The sequence below is a fragment of the Saccostrea echinata genome, unplaced genomic scaffold (genome assembly GCF_033153115.1).
Source record: "Saccostrea echinata isolate AGI-Se365-2 ecotype Australia unplaced genomic scaffold, CSIRO_AGI_Sech_v1 ptg000030l, whole genome shotgun sequence".
Classification (NCBI taxonomy): domain Eukaryota; kingdom Metazoa; phylum Mollusca; class Bivalvia; order Ostreida; family Ostreidae; genus Saccostrea; species Saccostrea echinata.
In genome coordinates this window covers 34,357,863-34,385,626 of record NW_026889779.1, presented here as the reverse complement: position 1 = coordinate 34,385,626, position 27,764 = coordinate 34,357,863, and the positions used below count along the sequence as shown (strand labels likewise).

Genomic DNA, 27,764 nt, shown 5'->3' with positions numbered 1-27,764 from the left:
ATGTCACAATCTCAACCCTCTCTTTAAAGACGTGTGTTTGACCTTATCTAGGGCTATGGAACTTTTCCAACATTTAAGTTCGTAAATTTTCACTTATAAACACGAGTCTATTATTAAAAACAACGTAGGTTTATCAAGGCATAATATCTTTTTGACAAAGTTTGCCAAATCTATTGTTATTTGCTCAAATACTTACGAGTTATCTGCCCCTTTTAACAATTTATATTATCGGTAGAAGTACCCGTTAGTAGAGCGATTGACCAACACGGTAAACATTGTATTCAGCCAGACTCCAATGTTTTAATCAATGCTGGAATTTAGCAATTACGGAATTTATTTTTATGCGTTTAATATTTAATAACGTTATGTGAATCTGCATGTTCCACTTTTAATACCCTATTAAACGGGTGTTAAATTACCGTAACTTGTTGCTCATTCTTTCGTGACGAATTACGAGTTAAAGAGATATATAACTTTTTGTCTTTTAGCCTACAGGGGATAATACGGTGCCAAAACAGAGGTTTGCGGACTACGATTTGGGGGTAAGTACAAAAAACGCTCAGGTGAAAGATGATTTGAATTTTTTTCTAGATATAAGATGTGTATTGAATTGATTGGAAATGAGTGAAGCAGACAACGTACATATTGTTTCTAAGGTTTGCACAATAAATTGACTATGGCTTAGATCTATAGATCGTATCTCTAGCCCGTCTGTGTTTATTGTAAAGTATACGATGACAATATGTTCATTGTTTTAAATATAGGGGTTAATATAGATCAGTCAGCAATAATAAATTATTGCATGCAAATTGGAATCGTATAATCCTAGAAACATAATCATTTTACCTTCACATATTTTAAATGGAAATTTATTTCATTATTGATTTAAAGGGAAAATATTGCAGTGTCGGCTTGTCTTCAGAGCATTTTGCAAGCAACTGCATTTTTGTTTGAATTTCAATGTCAATCGATTCTTCAACGTTTTAAAACAATGAAAATGTATGATAATTCTTTATTGATACTGAAATAATGGAAAGTAAAATAATTGCGCATGCGCGTTGCTAAGAATAAAGGTTTTCGGTAAAACATTCGCACACAAACTAACTTAAATATACTAACTTATTTTTAAGACAGCTTAGGAATTTTAATTCGATACATAAATAGGTCAACGTAGACAAAAAAAGTTCTAAAAGAAAAGTTAAAAATTTGCAGTGTAAATATTTGGGATTGATTAGAAGTCAATCGCAGTGGAATTAAATTTCCGAGTGTAACGGATTTACTGTTTTAATGCTGGTATAAAGTACTTTAAGGAACTTTAAAGCTGTACATGTATATACTGCATAAAATATTAATAACAATCTTATCAATAGAAAAGACAGTTACGTATTCATAGGCATTAATGATGATAGCTCCAATGACATGTAAAATAATGACGTCTCCAAGCATATTTTGGCTGTGCATATACCCTATACGGAGCTTCTGTACATTTCCTAATTTTTTTTGCGGTGATCACAGAAATTTGATACGGTGATTCTTATCGCTCAATTTTATATGAAAGACCCTCAATGTAATTAATAAAATATTTATTCAATATAGTATTGGTATTGCATATCTCACGCTTTAATTTCAATCACGGCATCACAAAATATACCGTATATTGCTTCATATAGCAAGGAAACTATCATAAAACAATTTATAGTGTTGCCATGACAAAATTCAAATTAAGGGTCCTCTAAAAGATTAAAACCTTGAACTGCCGGTGAGAGTGTTTGGTCTTCTTTCCTCCATAATGGGAATCTTTATGTCAATATTAGTAACCAAGTGCTGATACCCTTAAAACCATAGGACGAAGAAAGGGTTAAATTTCTCATTGCAATAAACGCCAAGGTGTTGGAAAGATTTTTGAACATAATTGATCTAGAGCCATTTGAGGTATGTATTTCACATCGATCTCGGTCTCTCTTCCGATTCTGGGAAGTTTGTTTTATAGGGGAAAACCTTTTAATTATGTTTAGATAAATCTCTTGCATATGAAACATGATCTTTCAAACTATGTATCTGCTAAAAAAAAAAAAAAAAAAAAAAAAAAAAAAAACCAGATGGGCATTTGATTGTAATTTACGAGAACAAGAAATCGATTATCTTATTATTTATAGAGGGTACACGGAAAAAAAACAATGTTTACACTGAACTTAAGAATCCTTAAATAGTAAATAATCTGGGATCTTACGTAACTAATAGCAGGCAGAGCAGTACAGGTGGCAAAATAACACATATTTTATATTAATCTTCTGCAAAGTAGTGTTCAGGAGAAGTAGATTTCAGTAGAATGGTGATAAGAACCTCAAAATGTTAAAGCGTAACTTTATCTACATTTGGTAGACGACCAAGAACCATGGCTTTAGAATAGTGTTTTGATTTGTGTATTATAAAACCATTCTGTTCACACAAAATAAAACAAATCCACCATAGATATGCATTATTATTAATTTTTTTTTATTTGCAAGGATCAGCTTAAGAAAATCACATGCATTTACCTATGTAACAATGTTCTGATTTTTTCCCCAATTCCTATAAATTTTACCCTTTAAACTGTTTATCCATTTAAAACCCCCTCTTAATTCTCAATCAAATTCTTGTTGTCTACAAAATTATGTCTCAGCATAAGGCAGTCTTCATAATAATGACTTTTAACATTTTTTTTTTAGAATAACAGCTTTGCCTTCTTCTGAAAAAGTAGATTCCCACGAATTCCATTCGATGTCTCTCTCACTTCTTATAGAATTCTCTTATACCTTTCATCTCTATTTATTGGCCCATTTGTTTGTGCAATATTTTACCGCCCACTTTATGATACAATAAATGCCATAATGCTCAGTTAATATAACTTTTTTTTTTCTATTTAGGACCATCATCCAACCATCAGGATGTCATACGTAAGTTCAACAAACTGTTCTATTTTCCTTGATTAATTTACATCAGTTTATTTTATTCCTTAGAAAACTCACATGATAGACAAGAGCTTTTCACTTGTTCATTAAGTTACAATATTTCTACAAGGAATATGTGTTCTCGGTGATGAAAAGAGTAAAATAAATCGAGGCATTTTATATGTAAATTTTGAGTTATAGTAGCAGAGAATAGGTATATAATGTTTGTACATTTAGTGTTGTGATATGATTGCAGCCCATTTCGTTATGGCCCATGACCAGGGTAGGATTTTATATTTTATCCTGACTTCTGTGAAGTCAGGCTAATTAAATCTTATTAACTTTAGTTTTATTTTGTTTCTTTTTAGAGGCTAGCGACAGACATTGTAAATAAATTTATAGAAGTGTATTGGCGATATATTATTTGACTAAAGCTAATTGACGCAGTACTTAGAGTTCAAAATGCATTTTAGCTAGGCATTTAATATACATGTAGTCAATATTTTCTTTTCACGTCAAACAGAACAAGTAGACAAGTGCTTGCAGTTATTTATTCTGGTTTAAATTTTCTGTTCTGTCATTCTCAAGTTTACCGTCATGGCAGAAAGTTGAAAACTAATTGACCTTAAGTCCTAAGCACCAAATCTTAGTAAAAAACGAGGTTTAAATCCTGGCCGTCCAGTGTGTTTAAACATAAAGTTAAGACAGAAAGTTAGGCTTTAATTCTGAGGGTCCGGTTTACTGGGTAAAATAGTAACCTTGAGTCTATTTGTACACGTAATTGAAGTAATTAAATACCACGGTGATCGAAAACTTTACTTCTCAGAGACGTAACTTTATTTATTCAAAAATCGAGAATCCTTTATCCAAGGTTATAATCACGTACGATAATCTCAGATAAAGGTTCGACATAATGTTACAGAATCTTTTTCACTATTGATTTGGCTTTTTATCAAACAAAAAGGTTATTACTTCGACCACGATTCGACTCTGTGGGTATATAGAATCTAACATTGGGATCAACACCTCCCCCAATTTCCCTCAATTTAAACGTAAAACGACAGAGACTATTAAGACCATTCACATGGTTATAATTAGATTTAAATATCCGATACATTCTTTTTAAATATAATCTTTCGTTTTTGTTCCTTTCCTTTGCTCGAGGAATTAGTTAAAGTGTATTTTTTGAGTTGACTTTTCTTTGAATAGGAAATCACTTTCGGTAACCAGTTTGTGTCTACCCAAGTTGTATCTTGTCTATTTAATTTCAGACTTAAATTTCTGTGCAGAATGTCTTAAACCATACATTCAATGGCAAATCATCTTGCAAAACTCCAAATTCATATCTCCTTCAAAAATATAATTTGCAAGATGTTATAAAGATATTACAATTCCTATGAGTTACAATATTTTGATTTCGGAGTGAATGTGATTTAATATTGAATAGATACATGAACGATTTTCAGTTTGGTAGCATTTGGTAATATGTTAATTTGCCGTTAACTCTATAATTGACAGGAAAATACCGTAAAGCCTTGGTCCGGGATGGTAACTAACTTCTACTCTCTTTCTGTATCACATTGTTGTATACCCAAAACTGTCACCTGATCAGGCAGATCTATTTCAAATCTGTTTTTTCATCATATTCACCAAAAAGAGAAAAAAATCCTCTAAATCCCAAAGTTTGTAGTTCTTCATAATCTCAGTTTATTGGTCCTTTTCGCGGAGTATCTTTGAGCTAAAGCTTATTTTCTTAAATATACAGATTTTCTCTCCTGTTTGCCTAATTTCCATAGAGGAATTTGCACTGTATTTGTTTTTTAAAAATTCACAATAGCCTATACATGTATAAGTAACTTTAAAACTGGTACGTTGAAAACTAAAATTTTTGATACAGCACCACTAAGCACGTCAATATGCACTCCATATATTAAATTATACAGTGTTCTTTGTGGAGAAAAGAAAAATGTAAAATTGTACAAATTGGAACTGGATATAAAATGTACTTGTGTTACTTGAGCAAAGAGAAATATAGCATTAGAAGCCTTTGATAGCTCGTAGAAGTCAGCGTGTTGTTTGTGTGTTCGTTCTCTTGTCCACAAATATAAACCTTATCCTTACCTTGTAAAAATGTATATATAATCATCACAGGTAATTAATCTTTGAATGTATATCACATATCATTTAAACTGATTGGTTTAGTATTATGTACTTCATTTATAATCTCACAAGAAAATTGATATGGAGGGAATGCATACTTGAGATAACATGATGTTAAAAATGTAAAAGTTTTATTGGGGGATTAGTAAATTTGTGCAAACAATAAACCCTCATTTTATTTGTGATTTTCCTAGAGTACTTTTTCGATCAAAGCTTATTTTTTCACAAGTAGATTTATGATTTTTAAGTTTTCCCCCTAATGTCAGTCTGATTTCCACAAAAGAACTCTAGTCAATAAGTTTGTTCATCAAGTAAGCATAATTTGAAATCTTATACAATAAAAACTAAAATTGTGTTATCTAGCACTGAATAACACGTCGATGTGTACTACATATAAATGGTTCTTTATAAAAAAAAAAATTAAAAAAAGTACAAATTCGAGCTTGTTCTGAAATGTACATGTGTTGCGTGAGTAAAGAGAAAAAATAGCACTAGAAAAGTTTTTGCTAGTTCCTAGAAATAAGCGTGCTTTTTTTGTTTGTTCTCTTATCCACAAATGTAAAACCTTGTACTTATTTTGTACAAATGTTTATTAATAAGCATCACAGGAAATTGTTCTTTGAACACAAGCAAACATGAAGTTTATCATATATTATATCATTATGTTGTCTCATCACATTGTCTTAACAAGGAAATTCATGTGGAGGGTTTTATATGTGTACTTGAGACAACATGATGCTAAAAAATCCTTGTAGAAAACAATTATTGACGATCTTAATATTTTTCTATACGATGCAATGCAGTTTCAAGAATATTTTCAATTTTTGAATTTAAAATGGAACATTTTTTGCATTGCCTTTCTTATTTATAGAAACAGAATGTGTATTTTTAATCTAAAAATTGATTTAGAAAATAAATGTTCGCCATAACATTGATTTTATTGATAAATACAGATCAAGAAGATAATATAATGTTTAACTAAATGTATGACAAGTTAATTGGGAAAAAATGAAATTATTAAAGGAAAAGTATTTATGAAATGATATAAGAGTTTCACTAAGTGTTTTCTTTGTGTTTTTCCAGTATATGCAACAGTCGACATACAAGCACGACTTTGTGCCTGCTAACGGGGTAAGTTACTATCGCTTAATGGAATGTTGATTTTAATCCTTTGTCTTCCAGTATATGCAACAGACAACGTACACGCATGATTACAACACGGGAGGGGTATGTAACTCTTCATGGCACCGCTTCAATGTTACATGAAAGAGCTGTACAAGACAAAAATTGTCCAAAATTGTAATGAAAATGAGGGGGCAAAAGATACTGTCGCATAGCTCTTTTCATGTTGAAATTAGATAGGGCACGCTTTTGTAGAAAAATAAGCTTCAAATTTTCTTTATTTTCATGTGTGTGTTTTAGTTTCAGTTTGAAGATTGAAGGGCATTTTTGCTTTAAAGTTTCCCCCCCCCCCCAAAAAAAAAAAAAAAAAATTCTTATCTTTGATCCCAGTGAAAGATTCTATCAATTACCAAAAGATTCTTATATAGTCACATTCTGAAGCACATGTGCAATGATGAAATATGGAGATAACGAACAGCATTCAAGCTCAAAGTCCATTAAAACTATACAAATCGGGAGCAGAGCAAACACGGACCTCCAAAAACAGAGGTGGGATCAGGTGCCATGATGATGTTTTAAAAAATCATTTTGATTTATAATCAATTTATGAGATACTTTTTTGAAATCAATCCTATTTTAATTGCGATTTCTCTGTTTATTTGAGTTTTTGACGGATTACTGACATTTTTATATAAACTACTATGGTATGCTGTAGAAATGTTATTGATTGTATTTTCAATGTCGTGGCAAGTTTCAAGTATGAACAATAGTTAGGAGACAACTCTTTAGTTTCAAAAATATTTTCATATCAACTTTCTGTTCGATGAATTTTTTCTAAAACGCGACTTAGTAAGGTTATTACAAGGTTTTCTACACAGAAATCCATATAAAATAAACATTTGATAATTTATCATCTACATATTTATTGAATTTTATATATTAAATCTTAGAGATAAGTTGATAAAGAAATCTGAAACAGTATTCATACATGTTTTTCTATCGATACAGGGTCGGGTATGTATTTCTAGTTCTGTACAGTATACCACTAAACAATAAAGCATTTCCTCAGGTGTGAACACGACATGATATATCTAATAAGGACATTTATGTATTTTGTGACGTTTTAATTGTTTTAAAAGCAATTTTTATTGTTTAGTCATGCTAAAGATTAATATATAAACCGCTAAAACCAATTAACAAAGAAATGGCATGAATCCTTGCTGGAATAAAACCACCAAAACTTCAATCAGAATGACATATTCCTAATTTTGAAGATAATTACTATAGAATCTATTCTGTATCCTTTCTCTGGTTTGAAATCCTTAGTCACGAAATCTCACACAAAGCAGTTATATGTATGCCATATGATCTCTCATTCATTTTATGGACAAGGTACAATATATTAATTTTTGTTCAAAAGATTAAATCATATTGATCAAAGAAATACTTTTATTTGTAAAACCAGGAGATGAAGATGTATAATTGTTATATATTTAATGTTGAACGATATAACTGTTATATATTTAATGTTGAAAGATAGTAAATGGCATCAACAACAGTATTGTATTATATCCAAAAAAATATCTGAAGTAATTAATCAATGTTCATTTACAACCGATAATTGTTATGCAAACAATATGAGAGAATTCAATTATTTTATAGATCTCACCGAGGAACAGACAGACAAACTACCCATACGGAGCAGATGCACCCAAAGCAGATATCGCTCCTCCCTACACCAACTTCCGGCCAAGATTCAGCGACCCTCTTCCTCAGCATATTAGAGATGTAACGAAACTATTCAATTTCTTTTTAATTTTAAATTATTTATTGTTAAAGCCGTCCATGGATGGAGTGCTGAAGACAATGGGGTTAATTTTCTTTTGTATTGAAAGTCTGCTGACGTACGTTTTCAGTTCAATTATTTTGACATAATATTTTTTTAATGCAGTTTCTTGTAGGCCTTTGTTTGAATAGTTCATGGACATAGTTAATAAGGACTTTCATCATACAGTTTCTATTATCCTGCAGAATTTATCTCTTGAAATCTATCATCTTGAAATGTAACGCAATTTTTTTTTAAATTTTCAAAATATTTAGATGCTTGCACATAATGTAAGTGTTTTTAATTTCTTTCAACCGTAAACAACCAAAGAAAGACTTATTCTAAATACCCGTAAATTCTTCAAGAATTTCCTAGTACTATTTGCCACTTGCATCTCTATTAAATTACAATACATAATTGTATATTTATCCTTTGGTCTCTGTGGGAAACTTTCTGATACTAGTAAGGGGGATATCTGGGATAATGGTATCAGCTAATTATCCATTAAATTATCCAAAAATTATCCAATAATTTGAAAAAAGGTAAAGCTGAAATTGAATGTTCAAAATCGTTTCCTAACCAGTAATTTTCTTGAATGATCGAAAGCTCATTTAAAATGAATAGTAGGAAAATAAAAACTAGATGAATAATTATTGAAAGACATATATTCTTTGGATTCTAAATTTCATTTTCACATTGAATATTATAAAAGGCATATATTCTTTAGGATTCTAAATATTATTTTCATCTTATACGAGATGCAAAATCTATTGAAAAGTAAGCTCGTACTGTGAAACATTTTTTTTGTAGCTGGATGGTCAGAGATTTGATGATCAACCCCTGACAGACCGGGTGAGTTTCAAATTACTCAATGTTAAAAGTTATCAATTAAAACACTCGTTTTATACACTGACACTAATTATGTGCCATCTTTCAGCAAAGAGTCAAGAGAGGGGAGGAGTGGATAGGCGGGGTAAGGGTTTTAAACATATCTTTATGTCCAACCTTTTGATTAGCTTTAAGGGAAATAACTCGTATTTAAATTGAATTATTATTTTGTAGAGACGATATGATGAGCCCTTGACAGACAGAGGCGTAAGTTGTTATTGGATTGTTATTGAGCTTATAACTTAAAAACTGGAAATACACAAATGTTTTAAATATATCATTTTACATTTAACCATCTCGATGTGATTTGATTACTAACATAAACATATAACTTGGGAGAAAGATATGACATTTGCACCTGATTTTAGGTTTATATTCCACCAAGAAAGGTATGCTTAGTACCCCTTTTTACTAGTGCATCTTGCGCATGTCTTTCTTTAGTTTGATATTGTAACCTTTTTCTGTATATTTTTTCTAAGTCATTCGTTTTTTTTGATATTTTAATAGCGAATGATATTGTATATAAATCAACAATTATATTTTTGAGATATGAATTAATGAAAATTGATGACAAGGAAACACGAGAGAGGATTATTGACAATATTTAATGGAAATTGTATTCCATAGTACAAAACTTTCCAAATGATGAATTTACTGGCAACTACTTATATGGGCTGATTTTTGACAAACAGAAATATTTTGTTTCATGCCTTGAAAAATTCAATGCTTTTTTGGTCGTTTTAAACATGTGAACTAATTTTTTTAAGCCAAATATTTTAGAATTTATGAGAGTTTAAGGAAACAGCTACATTTGTTAACATTAAGTTGTTTTATAATTTCGATAACTTCTAATATCAATTAAAATACTGATGGATCTCATAACTTTGTTTTATCTTATGAGTAGAACATAAACAAGATATTTTTCCCTAGATCAAGAACATAGTACGATGTTTCATTAACTAAATGTTTACCTCAAATTTCCAGATATAAATATTCTAATTTTGTAGCTGCATGCAAGCTCTAACACATGTAGAAAACAGTTTTTACATTTAATCATACTTTCTTCAGATTTTTTTTGAGTTCGTTTTATTGTAGTTATGTTTTACTGAATATAGGCGTTAAAAGCAAACTAACAACTAAACTACATGACAAATGGGACGACTTCAGTTTTCCATATTTGGTTGTATTCCATTATAACCAACTGCATATGGTGTCTAAGTCTCCCAACTAATTTGCAACAACATGTTCTGTGTAAGATCAAATAAGTTGATGTTACAGGGCTTTAGTATTGTTTTAAGTCAGCATTTTGCAAAGTCTATGGTCGTTGTAATGACAGTATTTACAAATACGGTTGAATTTCGGTCTCTCGAACACCATGGATAAGTTGATGTGGTTTGGAAGATCCACACTCTTTTCCTTTAAGTATTTTAACATCATTGTCTGGAACCTTTTGATATGATGAAGTTTTATATTGGTCCCATTGAGTTCAAGATAACGATGTTAGACTGTATAACCAATCTTTGGGTCGAATTTTGACTGACATAGTTTATACGTATTGTTAGGATATTCTTATATAATTTTAACAACGGATTACTCCGTTTACCTGATCATAACAAGGGCCTAACGGCGGGCATGACTAGACGACAGGGGATGCTCGCTCCTCTTAAGCACCCGATCCTATCTCTGGTATTTCGAGGGGTCGGTGATTTTACCCTGTTCCTGTATTGTATTGCTTATACAACTTGTGAGATTGATAATTTTTTTGTTTTCATTAGTATTCTAAGAATACAATTAGACCATAAACCCTGTATTCCTATAATATTTCACTTTACTAACAGTTTCCCTTTTCTCTGCAGCAATATTATGAAAGAGACCGTGGAAGAGATATCTCACCAAATAGGGTAAATATCACTTATAAAACAAGCTTCTTAATTATTGCTTTCACCTAAGTGGGTAGATATCACTTATTAAAGAAGCTTCTCAACTATTGCTTCTACCTAAGGTGGTAAATATCACTTATTAAACAAGATTTTGAAATATTGCTTTCATCTAAGTGGGTAGATATTACTTATCGAACAAGATTCTCAACTCTTCTCTTACATTCTGAAGAATTTCATACCATTGCTTAATTTGTACAAGTTAGTCGGATTGCCTCATTGCAGAAGACTTCGTTCTCAAAACTTTTCGTAATGTTTGTTTAAGAAAGACACAAAACAAATTACCTACCCAGGAGCGTTTTTATGCATTAAATATGGATAATAGAGGGATGATAGAGCAATGTTTCATTTTCAGAGAGATGATAGAATATATAAACCGGAGGACGGTCGATATTCCTCATTGGATAGGGTATTCAGTGTTTATGTCGCTAATGTCTTAACAAAAGTAGAGTGGCTATCTGTTAATTAACACATACATGTATGTTATTTATTAAAAGAAAAATATCACTTCGTTAATATCTATAAAAATACTGTTCATACTTTGAAATAAACAAGCAGACAATGTAATTATCTTTCAAAATGACATGCACTATTTTAACATAATTATATGTCTAAATATTTTTATGCTTGATCTTTTACGTGACAACTCAATCCCGTTTGTATAGAGTATGGCAGATACTTTTACAGATATAATGTCTGGGACAGACATGTTCCTTGTAGAATTTAAGAAAACGAAGGTTTCATTTTCAGAGAGATGACAGAATGTATAATATACGGGACGATGGTCGATACACATCACTCGATAGGGTACTGTGTTTATGAGCCTATCTGCTACTATCCATAGATTGCTTGATTGCTAACAACAGTTTACATTTTCTCTATCAGTTTCTTCATATTAACAAAAGTTGATATATATTAGTATATGTATTATTTCCTTTACATATTATGTATCAACATTATTGTATTTCTGTAATAAAGCAGAAATAAAAGTCTGGCTTTGCTTGTCACATCAAATGACAATTGAGTCATAAATGCACATTCATTAACTTAAATAAAGATACATAGTAAAACTTTTACAGCACTTAAATATGAACAAAACGCAAAAAGAAAATGCTTTGAAATGATATGTTAATAGGAAATTAAAAAAAAGTATTAGAGGCAATTTTAAGACACTTTTAATTACTTTCATAATATTTTTCCTTTTTTCCAGCAAAATCTGAGGTTGGGGCGACATACTTCTCTAGATAGGGTATATAAAATATATTTCAAATGAAAACATACTTATGTATTTCATACTTATAAGAGCCTCCTAAAATGAGTAAAAAAATTGTAAATTATTATTTGATATGTTATAACATATATACAACAAAAAGCTGAAAATACAGATTTTTACAATTACTTCTGAAGAATACTTTTATACTTTTAGAACACTTTTAAAGATTTATGGTTAAAGTTTTTGACAGAAATATTAATTGATTTATAGAAAAATACATATACTTCATTTTCAAACTTCCAGTATGATTTAATGGATAGGCGGAAAGAAAACCTTAAGCAAGTACGTTATCTGTTCCCTGATTACAATTTAAATTGTTTAAATCTTTACAGTTCAAAATTCCCAAACGAAGAAATGCAAGTATTTAACAGTTCATAATATCAGTTGAATAATAAATTAAAATATTAAATAAGTTAACAAGGGATGTGTTATGGTCAAAAGTGATAAGAAATTTGTAACCAACTAATATAAAAACTGGAACATGTGGAAGTAACATATAAATATCTGCATGCCTGTTGGTTTCAGTACATCTCAGATAGGAGGAGGAATATACTTGATGGAAGGGTATGTGTGGGCGCCTGCTAAATTCTGTGAAATCAAGAAAATTTCGCCACAAAAGATGATTTCACTTTCTGATTATATCTGCCTTTAATTAGCTTTGACATATGTGTGTTTTCCTTTTCATTTTTATGAACTAGAACGCCTATCTAACGATTGGTATTTCAGCTTTTTGTACACTACCTGCTTGATATAACTACATCAGTACCTAGCTGTGTTGCTATTCTTTGTTTCTTGCAAGAACAGTCTCTCTTGACTATGTACTGTTGATGCTTTGTGGTAAAATAACATTTATTGTTTGAATATGTTATAATTTTGTTGTTGATTTTTTTTATTTTTTGCAGTACCAAGACAGAGGAATGAACGGATCCCCAGAACGAGTAAGAAACAGATAGAATTATTTTCTAAAAGATTATTAAACTGAAGGTGTGAATTATCCAACTTATTTAAAAAAAGTTTTAAAGTTTTGAGTCACCTTTTGTTACAGTATTATGACAGAGGCCGTGACTTTGACAGGGGTCGAGGTTATGACAGAGCCAGGGACGGGTCCCCCAGCAAGGTCAGTTGTATTCATGGAGTTACTCTAATCAAACCCTGCACAGAATATATTTGTAACATTTATACTGAGTAAAAAAGGATGTTTTTTTTTTTTACAAATGTAAAAAAAGAGACTCTATAAAAGATTAAAGAAAAATTCCCACGTCACTCAATTTATTGACTATTTAAACATGACGAATAGATTTCTAAAACTAAACATAATGATTTTTAATTGTAAATACATACTAAAATGATTTTGATTCTTTTGCATATATTTGAAAACTTTGCTTTCATTTTCGATTTTGAATTCATTTTGTTTTATTTGAAAAGTTGGCTTTTAAATGATTATACATGTCTCAGTATGATTGAATACATGTGTCTTTGTGTTTACGGTATCCCACAAACCTCTGTCATTTTCTTTTAGCGTCTAAATGTTTAACTTATTAAGAACATACTGGGGATAAGTCGAAAAAATGCCCTTGGTTTGGACAAATAAGGAAGTGAAAATTTAAAATCTATACTTCATATCAAATTCAAAATAAAAACGTTGCATTAGACACTAAATTCTGAAAATCAATTTGATTTTTATACAGTCAAAGCTGTGGAAAATTTCCTCATAAAGTCAATTAACATTTTCAATGTTAAGCATTATTTTGTATCAAATATCTAAAATCGATAATCATAATTCTCATTTTTGATAGCATTTAAGAAACTGTTTAATTAAAGTACACGATGTTTTAATTCCTGATATATTGAATGTGATTAAAATGAATAGTGTTTTAATTTCTGATATATTTTATTAGTATAGGGAATACGATCAGGGTCGGAATGCGTATAATGGTTATAATGATCGGGTATGTATCGTAGACATCCATTAAGTGATCATTATTTCACAATGATTCAACTTTCTGAAGCTTTTTCTCAATTTCATTTATCTGGTAAATAGATTCTTACAAGGTAATGAATTATTTTTGATTATAAAATAAGTCCCACTTTAATTTTGTTGGTAGAAAGAATTTTTAATTCTATTCAGAGAGAGAGAGAGAGAGAGAGAGAGAGAGAGAGAGAGAGAGAGAGAGAGAGCAATAAGAAATAAATAACCATTTTGAGAATCCAGACTTAATTTTGGCGATATATCCATCCATATAGATTTTTAAAATATACTAGGTTTTTCTATATGAATGTATCTTTCTACTCACGGAATCTAACCTTTCGTATACCTGTTAACGTCCCCGTATACGTACGTCTTACCCGTTATTGTCTGTAAATCTCTCTTAACTTTCACATGTGATGTCTTGTGTTTACAGTATTATGATCCATCACGTGACAAATTTAAATATCCAGACTGGGTATGCAAGACAATTTAACACATGTTTCTGTGTTGTATTATTAACATCTTATAAACTTCCATGCATTTATGTGATTAACAATATTCAGTTAATTTTAGATTATATATAATTACATGTCATTGAAGTAGTCACATGTTTTTGTTGCATTTTTAAAAGTTTTATTCATCAATACAATAATATATTTTCAAATTTAAATTCAATGAGTTACATACGCATAATATTTTAGTTTTTGTTTTAGCTTCGGTACAATTTAATGTTCCTTTTGATATGCATAGTTAACATCTGCGTCATTGTATGGATTTAGTTGAATATGAAATTTTTAAACACATACTCGAATTCTAACATGAGAATAACATCACTGAAACATATACTACTATATACTATAAACCTGAGTTAAAACACAGGTGTTGGAAGAATTTTTTACATAGACAATGATTAAGGCTCATTTTTTTATTCTGTAGCGAAACTAAGGGCAAACTATTTATGTATTTTTATTTTCTAGCATTGGGTTCTGACAAAACTATTTATGTATATTTCAATATATTATAGTTACATGAAAATAGTTCATATCTAGGAGAGGATTGTTTCTTATTCTAGTATTTATTTTCATCGCTAGAAAATAAATTGACTGTGATTTATGATCATATAATATAAAAACTTGCAATTTTTTGTTGCTGACATTTGAAGTGTTTTCTACAGTACGAGAAGCCGCTACAGCCCGGGATTGACAGCTACGCGGACCATAAGGTCAGTCTTGGACCACGGAACCTTTTTACTTTTGTTTACTTAAGTTAAAACTGATATTATATATATATATATATATATATATATATATATATATATATATATATATATATATATATATATATATATATATATATATATATATATATATATATATATATATATATATATATATATATATATATATATATATACACACACACACACAATCCAATAAAAAAGTCTCAGTGGTTCGGAATAAAATAAATAAGGAAGAGAAACACGAAAAACCTCAGTAAAGCTTTAAGCCTTTCATTCTATCTTCAGAAGCTTTAGAAAATAAACAACATTAGTAACATAGTAACGTTACACAATAATACGCCGAGTATATATATATATCTATTTTAAAATGTAAGAAACTGCTAAAATGTTTTTTTGGTTTTATTTTTACTAGAAAATGGCCGACAGAACAACGTACAAGGATTACGGAGAGGTGGGATATTTTGTCAATAAAATGATGTTTTTCATTGTAGTCGTATGAAAGCGAAATTTTTCACTTCATTAACTGCATTATTCTACATGTATGTTTCAGTTTCTACAAGAAAAAATCAAAATGGAAGAACTGCGAAAGGTAATGATATTTCACTTTGTTAACCAGAAACGGTTTGATAAATGGCTCTAAAAATTTAACTTGTAATTGTGATATCCTGCATATTTTCTTTAATAATGAACTCAGTGAGAAGATATAATTGCAATAACGTCAAAATATTGTATTTGTATTTCAAAGAACATTATACATACATTTAGAGTAAACCATAAAGATAAAAGCATTTACAGTTATTATCTGTTACTCCATCATACAGCTACACACAAATCCTAGCTCAGTTTCCCACAAGTCTGCTTGTCTTTGTTGATAAGATTTTAAGTTACCTTTCTTTTTCTTTAAATATTCACTGAGATGTTCTAAATGGTCATTTGTAAAGCCCTCGATTTCTGAATTTTTTGTGAAATAAACATAGCCATAATTTCAATATCATTTTCAGCAACCTTTGGAGTATCCTGCAGCTAACCTGGTGAGTATTCCCCACTTTGATCACTACTCCGCATTATAATGAAGATTAACACTATATGCAATTTTTACAAACTGAATCAAGATTTTTTAAAACTCCCATTTCGCATGTACTTACTTACTAGTTATAGTTTTAGTATAAATCACCTTTTTGTATAGGGGATTTTGTACTTTTTGTGGGAGAAGTCTGATTGTTTCTTAAAGAAAAACAGTTCATCAATTGAGGGAGTAATATATTTACAAGGAAAGCACATAAACGGAAAGATTAGGCACAATAACTTATCCAGACACATAAATAAATGAAGGATTATTTAATTTCTCTAGATTCTAGCAATGTGTGCACGATTTAATATATTCGATAAATTCCAACATTTAGGATTCCAACACAAAGGTTTAGATATCAAAGCAGCCTTCGAAAATCGATCGGTCTTTAGCTGAAATAGCAAAGTTGAAGAAAGGTTAACATGGGTTCTTTTGCTTAAAATAACTTTAAAATCGATAATGATTGAAAGAAATATTGCGCTTTTGATTAAACGTCAATACTTCTATCTGTTTGTTTACTGCTGAACATGCGTAGACATCTTTAAAGCTACGAACAATTTAAATGTGCCTCAAAAGTCAACGGCGCTTTAACTTGAATGGAGTGTAGGCAAAGTACCTGTCACTTTACATTAAATTTCATTTAATTTTCACGAGGCCCAGATTTTTCTGAGATCCTGAATCTTGAATGTGTTTGCCTTTGTCGGGGATTGAGTAAGGTATTAATGGATGTCATCATAGTGTGTCTTTTCTCGTGATTCATTGTCAATTTCAAAAGTAGACTCTGCATATTGTTGACACTGTACATTGGATCACATGGCTACCACAGATCCTTTACGATACACAAACAGCAAGCTAGATACGGTGGAAGCGGGTATAGAGGTTGTGAAAGCCAAAGTGGGCCTGGTAGACGAGAAAGTTGGAATTATGGCGGAGGACTGGAAGATGTTTGGTCCGAGAATAAATGCTCTGGAAGATAACATCCATTATCACGACGCAAAGATGGATGAGTTCAATACAAGGGAAGGGATCCACTCTGCTAAGCTTCGAACTCTAGAGGAAGAATTATCAAAACTCAGAGCGCAAAACGGTCGGCTCCAGGATGAGCTACATGTAATGCATAAATCACCTAGGTTTGTCGAAGATGATCGCGAAAAGCGAAAAAATAACGCAACTAATGATAAAAATGATAATGAAAAAAGAAATGTGGATTTTCAGAAGGGTCAGCTGAGCCACAGAGACACCTATCGGGAGCAAATGTACGGGCCGGACAACGAAAATAGATATTACACCAGGGATAACAGGCGGTTCTCAAACATCGACAGGGAGAGGGAATTGGAGGCTCAGATTCGACGGGAGATGGAAAAAATTGAAATGCATGATGGGAATTTCAAACCTTGGGGAAGATATGCGTATCAGAATCCCTCCCATCATCCGGTAAGATTGCATGGGCATTTGCTGTCGTCTGCTTTTTAACAATGACGTCATTATTTCTGTAGCAACCTCATCCCTAGTTCCGTTACCATCTCATTCTTATTATATAGTATAGAGGGGAACATGAATGTCTATGATTTCTCTAATGGACGCCAGTTTGGCTTAATGGATTGGATTTCTGAAGTTTTCCTTATCTAACATTGACAACTAAGGAGGGATTTATATATTCTCTATACATATCATTCGATAAAACTTCAATCGCCCATGGCTACAGGGAAAGTTGAGTGGAATTCTTTGGTTGCCGTAAATCCAGTGTAGACGTTAATGCAAGGAGATTTCCATGGATGATACAGAAGCTAAATATTAGCTAGATCTTAGTTTCGTAATCGCTAGTTGAATTCTTTTTATCTGTACTTAGGACTATAATCGCTGGTTGATTATTTCCCTTTACGTGGTCGTTGTCATAGCATAGGTGTACCTCGTTGAAAGGATCCTTTGAGAAAAATGCATTGAGCAAGCTTACAATACGATTGAACTTTATTTCAGTCCGAAGAAGAATTCTTTGTGTACATTCATTTCCAAATCCGTGTAAAATTCAAATACACAAAGATTTATTAACATAACCGACGGTGAAGCGTTATGGTTCATACATTTTTGATGTTAAAATAAGAGTATTTTGTTGTAGTAATAAAAGCCAGGCACGGAAGTTAACAAAATTTATAAAAAAGCAATTAATTTCTTTAAATCATGCATCTAATTGTAGAAATAAAAAGAGGCTCTTTATATCTTCTTCCCGTTAGGGGACATTAAAGTTGATGATATTCTATGCATTTCATTCATCTGTTTGTATAGAAATCTTTCAAGCTTATATGCAATTATTTATTTTAACCTGGTCTTGGTTTCTTTAGAATTTTTCATCAATACTCCTTTTACAGGTTTCAGTATTGATTTTACGTGGTATCTTTTATGAGATTTAGCTTGATATTGGATCTGTCTATCGATATGCCAGGTAATCGATACGGCTTACATTTGTAGGGACCTAACTATGTAAATGACCGGTACTTACGTCCCGAGGAGCGCCAGGTTTGGTTCTTGTCGTGGGCTTATGTTCTCTACACGTCATCTGTGCATCGTCTCATTTATTTAGACACCATTTTAATATAGCTTAATTTAGAAACCATATATAACCTCCATTTCTCGTTCATGTCACACATCTTCAATATGCTTTGTACAGGTTTGTTTTATGCATATTCATCAGGTGTATAAGCTTCTTGTCTCGAACGCTTACATGTATTTCAAGAAGTACTTCGTTTGATGTTATTGCAATGAAAGTTGGATACACAATTTTTGGATAAATTGCATAAACACGTCTTTTGCTTTAAGAAAACTGAAAGTAAAATCTGATTGTCAATGTGGAGTTGCTGTTATAAAACAGGTTAACGTGGTGTCTTTTACTCTGATAGTTGTTCTGTTTGTAAATTACTAATGTATCAAATGGAAAAATATTTGGAATTTCTGAATTAATAAGTATGATTTTTCAGTTACGGCATCAACTCGACTACGAAAAGTCCCCTGTGACTGACACCAAAACAGAGAGCCAGGTTTGTCAGGAGAGGCTATAGCCTATGTGTTGTCATCAACACAGTTCACTTCAAATCGATACTAGTCACAACTTAGGTCTTACAACGCGTATATTGATATGATTGGAAAAGCAAGGCCTTTCTTTTCACTATAAAAGATATATTTTTTTAATTTTCTCAGGCAGCACGTTTTTTCTTCAGATAATCTTTCTTTTTTTATTTGTTGTTAAGTTATATATTCTTGTTTGAGAACATTTACATGCCTACATACAAAGGAGCAGGTGCCCTAGAGTAACTACGGAATTCAGTATAAATCAAATAAATCTTTATTTAGACAAACTTTATATCATGTTTACTCGTCTCACATTCTCATTTCTTCTATACTCTTTACAAATAAGACATATAAGGTGTATTGACATTGAATTTAATTCTACAAGCGATACAATGTCATATATCAAAATGAGTTCAATAACTACAAAACCGTCATTGTATAGGTTAAATAGAGTTCTCTGTTACCTATTTTACTCTTTAAAAGAGTATATATATATATATATATATATATATATATATATATATATATATATATATATATATATATATATATATATATATTAAATTCACATCTACAACATTTCATCTTGTACAAGGATCTGTACGTTTATTGTACATGTTCTCCTGATATATTTAATAAAACAAACATTTAAATCAATCAAGACAGGTGTTCTAGTTGCTGCATTGCATATAATTGTAGGATGCTAGGCCCCAAACTGAGCCAGCTCTTCCAACTCGGTCTGATTATGAGGTATATAAATGTAATCCAAATTAGTCGTCTGAAGCTTTGGTACTGAAGGAATCTGTGTACCGCTTTTTTGTGTATGGTTCACTACGGTTTTGCACTTGAATTTGAACCTATATTATGTCTTTTCAAGATTTCGTCACATACTACGTATGTATATTTATATTTTTAGCACAGAAGCTATCACTGGGCGTTGGCCAGTTTGGCGTGGATCTGTATAGGAATGGTGTGTGTACAGTATAAATTAACAACATTGTAACTTTATTGATATGTTTTGCAGCCCAAGTCCACCAATAGCGGCGTCTACCTCTTCGTCAGAACTAACAAACTCGCCAAGGCAGACGTTGTTAAAGCGCTGCAAGAGGGACGCTCTGTTCTAGCCAACTCGTATGGACAACTCAAAGGTATCGCCACTAGCAGAGAGGTAAGATTACAATACAACATTATATACTTATAAACATATATATTATAAGTAGCTCTGTGTTTTTGCGAGCACTGCATTCCCTAGTCACAAAAAACGTATTGACTAAGCTCGCTATATTGTTCACCGCGATCTCCGAAAATGCTGCGACATGGTCGAAATCCACGATAAACAGGTTGGTTTTATTCATAAAAATAGCCTCCAACAAATTGGGGTAACAAAATCAGAAATTAATTCTATGATGCGACTGTTTTAAGACTGCTTAAACTCCTACAATGTCGCAGCATTTTCATTCAAAATTTATCGTGTTTTTCGTGTTTTTTTGACCATGTCGTGCTTTTTCGAAAAAAAGGAAGACAGAAAATGGAAAGTGTGAGTAATGAAGTCTATCATAATATTTGTTATGTATTTGTTAAAATATTAAACCACAGATTAAACCAATGCTTCAATTTTTCTTAGATCAGTCTACTAGAGGGTCGCGCCGATGGATGGACACACAAACCATCGACAGAACCCAACAAACTTTGGGATATTGACGATATAGTGATCATTATCTGGTTCCCAACAAGCAAGGAAGCGGAAATGTGGCTTTGCCACGAGAAACACTTTCGGAACGCATCTTTTCCAGAATTCTATGGGTCAGATATCGTTGTCTTGCCGATTAACTGGAACCCAACAAATGGTACTTTTAATCTTATCGTGCATTTGTTTTATTAAAAGGTTAAAAGGTTTATGATAAAATTAGTCCTGTGGCTTTTGTTATCTGTATGCACTTTTTATTCTTCCCGGGAATCAAACAACTATTTATTGAGACCTCTTAAAGGGTTATTAACGGATATTTTTTAGTAAATCAATTCTAAAAAATAGGATTTAATGTTCAAATCACAACCCGTAATCCCAAAGTTCCTGGAGATCACTATATGTCACAGCCTTGTGTTCAGATACATACAAACAGGAGCACTTCACCTTGTTATATTTTTGGCGATAGGAAAAACTGTTCATACTTTGTGTTCAAAATAAAATTAATATTTAATATCAATTTCTTCTGAATTTTTTAGATCGTCATTACCCTACATTCCTAGTAACAGAATACGAAGGAATAGTCGACCCCGATCAATTCAGGGAGAAGTTTGTCACAAACATGAATAACGTTTTGCAAAAACATAAAGCCGAGCGTTTTGTCATCCAGACGGTGGGGATAAAAAATCTCAGAGGAAACTGGTTTAAAAAGAAGAGTGTGGTTACATGCAATAGATTCCCCTCCAGTGAAGCGGCCTACCAGTTCTATAACGACCGTAAGTACAGAAGAAATGAGAGTCACACCAATAATCTGCTCTTGCTTTTCTATGCTATTTCAAATTAACCCGACAAAAACGGGTGTACAACACTTACCAAAATGTTGAGTTACACTATTCCCCTGTTTCTCTTTCAGCTGAATATGAGAACCTGAGAAGATCACTGCGGGACATATCTAAAAATAGAACCACTGTAATGTTCACTCTGACGGAACGTCCGGTGTGATCACGTGACACTGGGATCGATTGTTGCCAAAATACACTCTACAAAGTCTGTGATATTTTTCAAGACACTGGATACCAAACTTTCGCTTGGTAGTTGTTGCGAATGTAACTTCTGATCAGTATTATACAGGAGTAGTCGGCTTTAATCCTCAAATTTTTCTTGTCTTCTACTTTTTGTTACAATGAAAAAAATCATTGTTTAGGAATAAAACAAAACCTAACAATAAATGACGTTTTGAAATAAAACCAAATATATTTCAAATTTATATATCGTAGTTAGAGTATGTACATATATACAACACATACAAAGGGAGGATTCCTCAAAAAGATCTATGGATTGTTTTATCCTGTGTAGTCTTTGGCTACAAATATTTGATACCTAACTCTACTTAACTTGTATACTAATATTCTTCCATCCCCTCATAGAGTTTCAAATTTATATTTGATATTTCATTTCTTGCACTTTTGTAAATTATTTATTTTTCACTATTTATTTGCTGTATGTATTGGGAAGGTATTCTTAAATAAAGGAATAAAGAAAAAGGAGTTTTTGTTTGTTTATAAAGTTATAATCATAAAGTTTATTGATGCCTATCTTTTATAATGTAAAGCGTACCACAACATCTAATCTCTTCGTGCCATTCAATTTACTATAGAATCAGAGAATTCCTTATCATATCAGACCATAACGTTTAATCCTGAATTTCTATTTACAATTGAAAAGAAATTAGCAATAATAATTACTTCATGCTGTATCAAAGAAAAATTATATGTTAGACATAGAGCTATGAAGTAGTGTTCCTCACATAGGAACAATTCAACATCTTTCAACAGTAATTTTTATTGGACAAAAAATCTTCCATTCCTAAAAAAGTACTTTTTTATTGATGTATCATCATATTAAAGAATACTAATTGTGTTTTATAATGAATAAATTTCTAATAATATTTTTCTGTCTTTATTTTACGTGACCGTATCCGCGATGTTGTCAATTTGCGAAAACATAGTTACTTGTTAGTTTAAAAGTTGAATAAATTTTCATCAGTTTATTTGTGTGACATAATTTTTATTACAAATTAGAGTAAATAATTATTCTGGATTGCTTTTTTCCAGCGTTTATAACTTCGTATTTCTTATTCATTTTTTGTAACTTGACTATCTCTTTGATTTCATAATAACTTACCGTATCTCGACTGTTTTGGCCAAATATATCATAGCCTTAAAATCTCATTCCATATATTCATAGAAATCACATCCCATAATAATCACAGCATATGAATATAAAAGATAATCGTAAAATAACTGTATGTAAATCAAAACTTCACATTCTTTTAAATAGTCAAAATCGGAAGTTAGGTGAATAGAAATAATGTTTCTTTTATCTTTAAGTTGGTAAAAAAGTTTCTTTTTGGCAATTATTTGTTGATCTTGTCATTGATCATTTACAGACTTACTTTGTTAAACCCATTCTGATTCTACACAAAATTACTCTGATGATGTTAAAAAGATGCTTGAGTTCTTTATTTACGTTTTGGAGACCAGGTCTTCCAACAATACAATGGCATTCCCATCGGTACTTAATCTGTTCCTATATTAGCAGACTTATTTTGTATTCTTATGAAGCAGAATTAATTCAAAAACTTCCACAAGAAAAGTTGTTTCTTGTCTTGAATTTGACATATAGATATATGGACGACGTTTTATCAACACTGTTAAATTCATTTTCATTCCATACATCTAATTTCACTGAAAATAAGACACCACAGAGCCTGACATATCTGTTTCATATTTGGATGTTTTTCTAGAAAAAGACATTGATGGCAAACGAATATACTTTATGATAAACGTAATGACTTCACTTTGTCTGTCGGCAGCTTCCCTTATTTATGTAATACTATACCCCTTATCACCTGTTTTGGAGTTTGTGTCTCCCGTTTGATTCGATACATAAGATATTCTTCCTTACGCACATTTCAAAAACGAGGCAGTCTACTGACCAATAAGTTGGTTGATGACACAAGAGTTTCAAAAATTTTGTTTAAATCAACATTTCCTAAATTTAATGGTCGATACAACCAGTTGTTAGGTCGATTATTAAGTGACGTTTTTCACACAAATTGTCAGGGCATTATTTTCATACCGAATGTCTACGGATATCTCCGTTCACCCGATCATGACAAAGGGCTCACGGAGGGTTTGACTGGTCGACAGAGGTTGCTTAATCCTTCAGTGGCTCCTGATGTCACCTCTGATGTTTTTAGGGGTCCCTGTTTGCTCTGCTCCAAATCAGTATTGTTTGTATGGACTTTTGAGTATGTTTACCGTTCGTTATCCTCACATTGCATTTAAAACATAAGGATAAAATAGTAAATTTTTTTCTCTGATAAAGTTAAGTTAGAAGTGAGTAGAGGGATATTGAAATTACATGTAAATTACATTTTTGACAAGAAATGTATACGACTGGACTAGCAATGCCTCAGGACACAGAGCAAATTACTCCTTTTGCAAAGAATTAATTTTGTATTTATACAATCAAGGGGGAAAAGAAATAATAAATGATCATGCAGAATAAATGTGCTTCATACTTCCGCACATTTATACCTTCCCTTCATGGTTGTTAAAACTAGTTGTTAAAACTGTTCATGTCAAGTAACAGATAGCCTAAGAACGATATCTCTGATATGCCTTTAGATTCAGTTGCTGGAGGGACACGAGGGTTGGGACATCCATGCTCACATCACGCGCACTGGTGACTACTGGTTAGAGCAATCCCAGGATTCCGCGGAAATCAATGACATCATCATAGTTATCTGGTTCCCGACTTTTAACGATGCGGAGAAATGGGTGATCAGCGAAAAGCACTTCAAAATTTCAAACTACCCGGACCCGTACGGAAGTGATGTTTTAATCCTACCTTTAAATGATAGCCAGCCACAGGGTAAGACTGTTTTATTTTGACTTTTGATTAATACTAAGCAGATCTAGAAGTTTGGAAATTTTTCTGAATTAAAAGTCTTGTCATTTGGGCTTAATAAAGTCATAATAAAACTTCCCTCCTTTCAGACTGTATATATTCGTTTCTTAAAATCATAATTTCTTTCTCTACAGAATTTAATTCTTTGCCTAATTCCCGCAATATTCTTATTTACATGGACACAAAGTCCATAATGTCCACAGTTTCTCAGCTAAAATAACCGACAAACATTTTTCATAGACTTCAAAAGAACACATCTTATTCAACTTTTTTACTTCGGTTAAATTTGACAGAAAGGATAGCTTACACCTACCTAATGACAGAATATCCACGGACAATGGACTCTGATTATTTCCGTGACGTCTTTGCCCCTAGGATCAGGGCTCTCCTTCAGCAGAAGTTCGGGATTAACGAGTTCTTCATCCAGTCTGTCGGTGCCAAGATAATCCGCGGTAGCTGGCTAAAAAATAACAGTATTGTCACCGGTATCCAGTTCCGCAATAGACGGGAGGCCCAGGATTTCTTCTTTGATCGTAAGTTTTGGATTTTTTTAACGATATATTGGTCGAGTCCTCGCATTAGATGTTAACAAATTTAAAGATAGTATTAAAATGCAAATTGAATTTAAGCCTCAATACTCTATTGCCCGTATTCATACCTATGGCTTAGGTAAGCTAGGTTTATCAAGTAAGCCAGAGTCAAGTAAACTGGGTTTAAATCCCACTTGAGCTGAGCTCACGTAAACCTCACTTGTGTTTCACACTGAAAATAAAACTGGTTTTACCTAAACTGCAGTCAATCTCGTCTTTTGACAGCATTTGGTATAATATTAAGCAGAGAAAGAACCAAAGACAGGAAAATGAAAAGACAACATATATCTTTCTAGAAAATCTGTCATTCCTTCATGGAAAATGTTTTACTAGGAGCGTCCTCCTACTTTGAGTAGAGACAATGTTCTCACCATTACTATCAATGAATTAATTCATTCAATATAACAAAGGCCTCCACTTACTCTATGATTAAATTTTCTAAGACAGCAAAAGACACAATTCAAGGGCAGATACAGGAATTTTTCTTCTTTAGGGGCACGGGCATACCCACCCCAAAAAGAAACATCTTCCAAATTAATTCAATATTTTTTAAAGGAATAGAAAGCACCAACACTTATTTTGTCACTTTCATTCTACGTGTACACGTACGCATGGATTCAAATCCCCCTCCCCCCCCCCCCCCCCCCACACACACACAACTTGCCTTTGCAATTACACACAACAGAGAGCGAAGTTGCAAATTGGAGACAATGTAAAATCATCTTTAAATTTCCACCTGGAAATGGCATTGAACATTGATGTAACACACTTCAGTATGTTCATAATATATAAGTAGAACAACATTTTGAGAGAATGTCAAGATCATCATATAAATAGATTTGATCTGTCATGTATAATTTTGAGTTGTCTTTTAATTTTTTCCACCTTCTTCATCTTATCTATCCAGTCCTCCAGTGTTAGAAGAACAGTAAATCAACATTTAAACCTACCCCAGACCAGGTTTAGGCTTAGTTTAATTTGTGAGCTCAGCTCACTTCTGAGAAACAGGTATGAAACGGATTAAAAAAATGTAAGCTGTTCTTAGTGGTAAACCTGGTTTAAACACAGGTGTGAATACGGGCATATATATTCCGAAAACTAAATGGATTGGGTAACGTGCAATGCATATAAACAACATCATCAGAAATTGATCATATTTGTTTGCATTACAATGATGTAGAGCTATAAAAATGTTTATGTTTCTAGATTTTTTGTAATAAAAACATCTTTTGACCATCTCGTCCTGTTTTGGTTATGTAGCGAGATTGGAAATTGTATGGACAAAGTAAAAATTTACTGTCTCTAGACCCACTTTAGAAATTGCATTATGGGTTATGATAAACTAAGAAAATGATCTTATAATTTAGTGGTTGTCTGATAGCTTGTGATATAATTTTACAGCTGAATACAGGCAAATCCGCCAGGACATTTACAGACGGATCGAAAACCTTCCATTTTATACGAACCGGTTCAGACCGGTAAGTTTCCTGTTTACCTTGGATGCTTACGTGTAAATTTCCGGATAACCTAGGATACTTTGTGTAAACCCCCTGTTTACCTTGGATACTTAGTGTAAACTACCTGACATGTACGTGTTACCTAGGAGATTAAGATTTCTTGACTGAATTCTCGACAGCACGATCGTAAAGTGGACTATATTATATAAAGAATAATTCTGCTTTTTAATCTATTCTGAGTCATAATATATTTCCTACACTGCAATTCACCTCCCTGACTAGAGTAGAATAGTGATGCAAACACAACGTAGAATTCATCAGAAATTTCATCCGTCCAGTTTTACAACGTTGTATTTGTTGTATTCCGTAGTGTAGCTGTACACTCATTGGTATAGGGGCGTGTTGTTGGATGGAGAATGGGAACGTTTTTCTCCAGTTTGTCCTTATAGTGCTCATATTAACATAAGCCATGTGGTATCTATACATTTGTTATCAATATTATACAGAAATCAATACTTTGTATTACGTTTTATTAAATATGTTCTGATGTTTCTCGTTTGTTTTATTTCAAATTTTTTTCTT

At 31.9% G+C, this 27,764-nt stretch overlaps 2 protein-coding genes across 4 annotated transcripts in view; one reads left to right on the top strand and one right to left on the bottom strand.

Annotated features, from left to right (window-relative positions):
* LOC133197760 (N-terminal EF-hand calcium-binding protein 1-like) overlaps positions 1-27,764 on the bottom strand; it is a 252,915-nt gene that overhangs the window by 159,175 nt on the left and 65,976 nt on the right. The window lies entirely within an intron of this gene.
* LOC133197754 (uncharacterized) lies at positions 257-27,730 on the top strand. 3 transcript variants are annotated; one of them, XM_061333950.1, is made up of 27 exons: positions 257-542; positions 2,907-2,936; positions 4,449-4,478; positions 6,174-6,221; positions 7,875-8,000; positions 8,848-8,889; positions 8,975-9,010; positions 9,100-9,132; positions 10,782-10,826; positions 11,613-11,669; positions 12,073-12,111; positions 12,379-12,417; positions 12,661-12,699; positions 13,038-13,073; positions 13,181-13,252; positions 14,034-14,084; positions 14,538-14,579; positions 15,279-15,326; positions 15,757-15,795; positions 15,895-15,933; positions 16,346-16,375; positions 17,629-17,847; positions 18,880-18,927; positions 20,501-20,644; positions 24,853-25,099; positions 25,429-25,668; positions 27,127-27,730. In XM_061333950.1, exons 2-27 carry the CDS (start codon positions 2,928-2,930, stop codon positions 27,237-27,239), a joined length of 1,911 nt encoding a protein of 636 aa, XP_061189934.1. In that variant the 5' UTR covers positions 257-542; positions 2,907-2,927; the 3' UTR covers positions 27,240-27,730. The 3 variants fall into 3 exon arrangements, with proteins under 3 accessions (XP_061189934.1, XP_061189935.1, XP_061189936.1); XM_061333951.1 differs by lacking the exon at positions 18,880-18,927; XM_061333952.1 differs by lacking the exons at positions 17,629-17,847; positions 18,880-18,927.

Excerpts from the sequence above, each read along its gene's own strand:
- LOC133197754 (XM_061333950.1), top strand. Across the intron at positions 9,133-10,781 it reads AGCCCTTGACAGACAGAGGC|CAATATTATGAAAGAGACCG; the intron begins GTAAGTTGTTAT and ends TTTTCTCTGCAG. Across the intron at positions 25,100-25,428 it reads AAATGATAGCCAGCCACAGG|AAAGGATAGCTTACACCTAC; the intron begins GTAAGACTGTTT and ends TAAATTTGACAG.